General features: G+C 37.5%; 1 protein-coding gene across 1 annotated transcript; it reads right to left on the minus strand.

Annotated features, from left to right (window-relative positions):
* Positions 1-249: 249 nt before the first annotated feature.
* msmp1 (microseminoprotein, prostate associated 1) lies at positions 250-1787 on the minus strand. Its single transcript, XM_028473927.1, has 3 exons — positions 1582-1787; positions 1401-1509; positions 250-493 (listed from the first exon to the last, which is right to left on the minus strand). Exons 1-3 carry the CDS (start codon positions 1679-1681, stop codon positions 301-303), a joined length of 402 nt encoding a protein of 133 aa, XP_028329728.1. The 5' UTR covers positions 1682-1787; the 3' UTR covers positions 250-300.
* Between the last annotated feature and the right edge of the window lie 2314 nt (positions 1788-4101).

Raw genomic sequence — 4101 nt, forward strand, 5'->3', positions numbered from 1 at the left:
ATGCAGATGGAAAAAATTAATAAATGTGACTTGTATTCTTTAATTGAGTATCATTTTTTATTTAAGTGTAAATAGGTTACAGCAGGACAAGTTCAACACAAATATATATTAATATGCATATCTACCAGCTGATATTTACAATAGGACTTTGATGTCAAAGAAAAGTCTTTTAAAGCAAGAGGACAGAAGTTTTTTAGCATTAAAAAGTTTTAATTATTTAAGAAATGTTAAGCACGATTTAAAGTCCCTTATTTGTAGATTTCAGCACATATTTGAATACTCTTCTTTCTAACATGGGCTTTAACGCTCCAGCTGTTGCTGCTGTAGCTCCAGATGTTGCTGCAGCTCGAAAGACCTGTGGCTCGGGTCCCACACCTCTTCACCAGGGAAGCAAGGCAGACGTGGGTCGACGGTCTGGACCAGAGTCACTTTGCACGTCACCGGTTCCACCCGCACTGTGCACCATGCAGGGAAGTCCACGGGCCGGTGCACCCTGGATCAGAACGAAGGAAGGTTTGCAAGTTAATCATTAATCACAAATGCGGTTATTATAAAAAGTGTTTTATGGAAATTTATTGACATATAACAAGTGTATTAAAAAATAATCTGCAGCAATGTATCTGCAGTTTTTGTTTAGCTCAGAAGCTGAGGATTTAATGCATGTTATGGTTTGTTCTCTTTTTAGTTGTAAATAAATGTAGAGATTTTGTATTTTTATTCTCCTGTTTTTCAGTTTCAGTCTTAATCTGAAAAGTCTACAGTGGAATTAAATGGTTAATGCATTTGTAATACAGCCCCGTTTGAGCCCGATATGCAACGACAACTGTCAGTCTTCCTCAGAGGCATCTACTGATTGCTTTGATGTATCCTTACGATACATTAAAGCAATCCTGGCAGTCAAAACATGTCAGGAGTTTAAAGTAAATTTCCCAAAAAAAGTTTGTCTGAATAAATGAAACCTAAACATATTGTTAATAAAGTTATTTATTGTACAAACAGATTTTTATCTCAAGTTCTCCAATGCAGCGATTCTCAACGGGTGGGTCGGGAACCAAAAGTGGGTTGCAGACCTGTACTGGGTGGGTTGCGGACAGCTGGTCAAAAATAAATAAGTACTTAATGTCTCTCATGTTGGACTTGTCTATTATTTTGAAAGGCATGCTGTGAAATTCATGTTGCACAGGAAAATATAGATTTATGTTTTTAAAAATATGATATATGTGTTTTCAGCTATTTTTGAAAAACTGAAGTTTGTAGGTTGAATTCTAAAAAAAAAAAAGTGGGTCACGATTTAATGACCTTTGCAAAATGTGGGTCCCAGTTGAGAACCCTTCCCTAAACATTGTCCTATTCCAGTTCATCTTCTGAAATGTTGATACTCCAGATGTTTGCGTACTCACGTCTGGCAGCATCCGACCCCCACAGGGTGCAGGCAGGTGCAGTGCATGCAGGCGTTATCCACCCAGGTCTCCCCGAGAGAAAAGTGCCTCCCCTCGAACTCACACAGAGCTGCAGAAACATGAAGAACAATAAAGCAAACAGAGATGGCTGAAGATGATGCTGGAGAAGGAGTTCTCTCACCTCTGGAGTTGAAGTGACACTCCATGGGAGCAGCAGAGCAGATGCTGAGTGTAAATGCAGCTGCAAACACACAGTTTAACCCGAGGTTCTCCATCTTCATCTGATGATGCTCAGCTGGTTCCTCTTCTCACTTCACCCATTTATATACATGTGGTGTGTGTGTGTGTGTTTGGAGGTTTGGCCACTGTGGAGATCACCTCGCCGTGCTTCAGTGGGCATGAACCTCTAAAGTGATAGAAACAATGACACATCCATGTGGTGACTAATGGGGGAAAAGGGTTGGGGAGAGGTGAGGAGGACGTCCCACGCACTTCGGTCTAAAAAACATTCAGATATTTTTCCCAATTGTTCTGTGATTATTCAACAGGCACGCTGTTCATTTTTAGTTTGATCGGATGAAAAGTTTTTGAGATATGGACAATGTGTGTCAATTTTCGCGCATCTTTATTTTTCTTCCATTTTCAGATTCAATATCTCAGGAACTACATCACATAGAAAACTGAAATTCGGTATAGTAATAGAGCTCCACCTACTCTCTCAGAATATACAAAAGATCTGCTATACAACTTATCTGGTGAACATGCCAGCCCATAGGCGGAGTTTGAGATTCTTGCCAGGGGGGGTCAAAAGAAAAAATAGAATTAAATATATAAACCGTCTTGCGATTCGCGCCAACCATGATGTGTGTAACATATACAGTAATGCAAGAAGGATTAGTAACATAACTGATGTTGTACATTTGTGATAAAATCAGGCCGGCGGCCGCTTTCGACTTCATTATTTGCTGCAGTACCATACATGAACCGCTGGGCGCAGTGTCGCTTCACCATTTACATTGTGGAGGAGAATTGCGCAACAGAAGAAGAACCAACTTAAAGTCGCAAACGTTTGGGACCTATTCATTAAGAACTTATACTACACACCTGAGGTAGAACTAACACCTGTTCACTGAAACTAACAGTAATATGTGCGTGTGTGTGTGTGGGGGGGGGGGGGACAAAAAAGTTTGTCTTGCAGCATCATATGAGGGCCAATTTTGGCTGAAATCTATTTTGTACTTGCCAAAAGTGCCGGATCATTGCAAGATGTGGCCCACATCCATAAGCTATGTGGGTGTAGCACAGCCGTAGAGATCTATAGCCGACTCCAGTTAAGATGTTGTCACGACTGTAGCCTCTTGACAAGCCAAACTGTAACAGATTGCAGCAGTTTATTGGCCATATAATGGACTAGGAACTTCTCTATGTAGTTTGACAAATGTGAACTGCCCAATCAGCAACTTGCGTAAGACCCACAGAAAGGAGGAAATTGTCTTGCCTCAGGGAAATTAAAGATGGCCTTTCCTCATTTGACTTTTCTTTACAATCACTGAATATAAATGGAAACAATGATTCTGTATTACAACAACCCCGTTCCGACTTCAGCCCATGCTCCTACATAATATTTTCCATAATTTTCATTTTCCAGGGCTAATAGACCTTGTTTAGAGTTTGACTGTCACATCAAACATTTTATAATAAAATATAAAATTATTTTTTCTTTTTTTTAGGACAAACAGACTTTGATTACGCAAAAATATTTGGTCACACTTCATAGGGCTGACATTACACTGTCATTATCTATCGTTAGCATGAATAAGGTGTCATGAAGACTGACGTGTCATTCGCTAAATTATGACACCTTTGGAGCTATGTTGGCATTTTTTGGGTTAGGTAGAAAGATCAAGGAGGGTATAGGGTAACAAAGGGTTAGAGTTAGGGTAACAAACAACACTTAATGACAGCCTATATGACACCTTATTCATGCTAATGACAGATGTCATGTCATAATGCAGCATAATGTCAGCCTTATGTAAAAAAAAAAAACTTCAAGTAAAGTTTTACCCAATATTTAATCTTGGTTTTCCTTCCTGGTTTGACTGAAAATTTGGTTTAAAAATGTAAAATTTTAAGTCCAACATTATGGGGTGCCGATTGTAAAGTTGCGCATGCTAAAATAAACAGAAAATTTTTGCAACACTTTGCAACAAACCATACTAAACCATACTACCATACCAAACAAGACTTACAGCAATATTTGTGGTTTATGATATTTACTTTTCTCAAAAATATAATGTCAATGTTAAATATAAATGTTGAATCTAAATTATAAATATTAAATGTTAAATATAAAATCTAAATGTCACAGGTGAAACTAAATATTTAGCTAATATACAAATTCACTGAAAGTACCAAAATAACATTTAACATTTGACATTTAGATGTAACATTTAGATTTAGATGAAACATTTAAATTTAACATTTAAGATTTACATTTAACATTTAGATGTAACATTTAGATTTGATATTAACATTATATTGTTACGAGAAAAGTAAATAACAAAATTCACAACGTTTTTTGCAAAATGTTGCAAGATTTGAGCATGTACACCTTTACAACCGGTACCCCAAACGTGCAACTTCTTACCATCAAATATTTCTCCTGTTTTTTTTTTTTTTTAAATTGACTTCTAAACACACA

The sequence above is a fragment of the Gouania willdenowi genome, chromosome 18, assembly GCF_900634775.1.
Source record: "Gouania willdenowi chromosome 18, fGouWil2.1, whole genome shotgun sequence".
NCBI classification, from domain to species: domain Eukaryota; kingdom Metazoa; phylum Chordata; class Actinopteri; order Blenniiformes; family Gobiesocidae; genus Gouania; species Gouania willdenowi.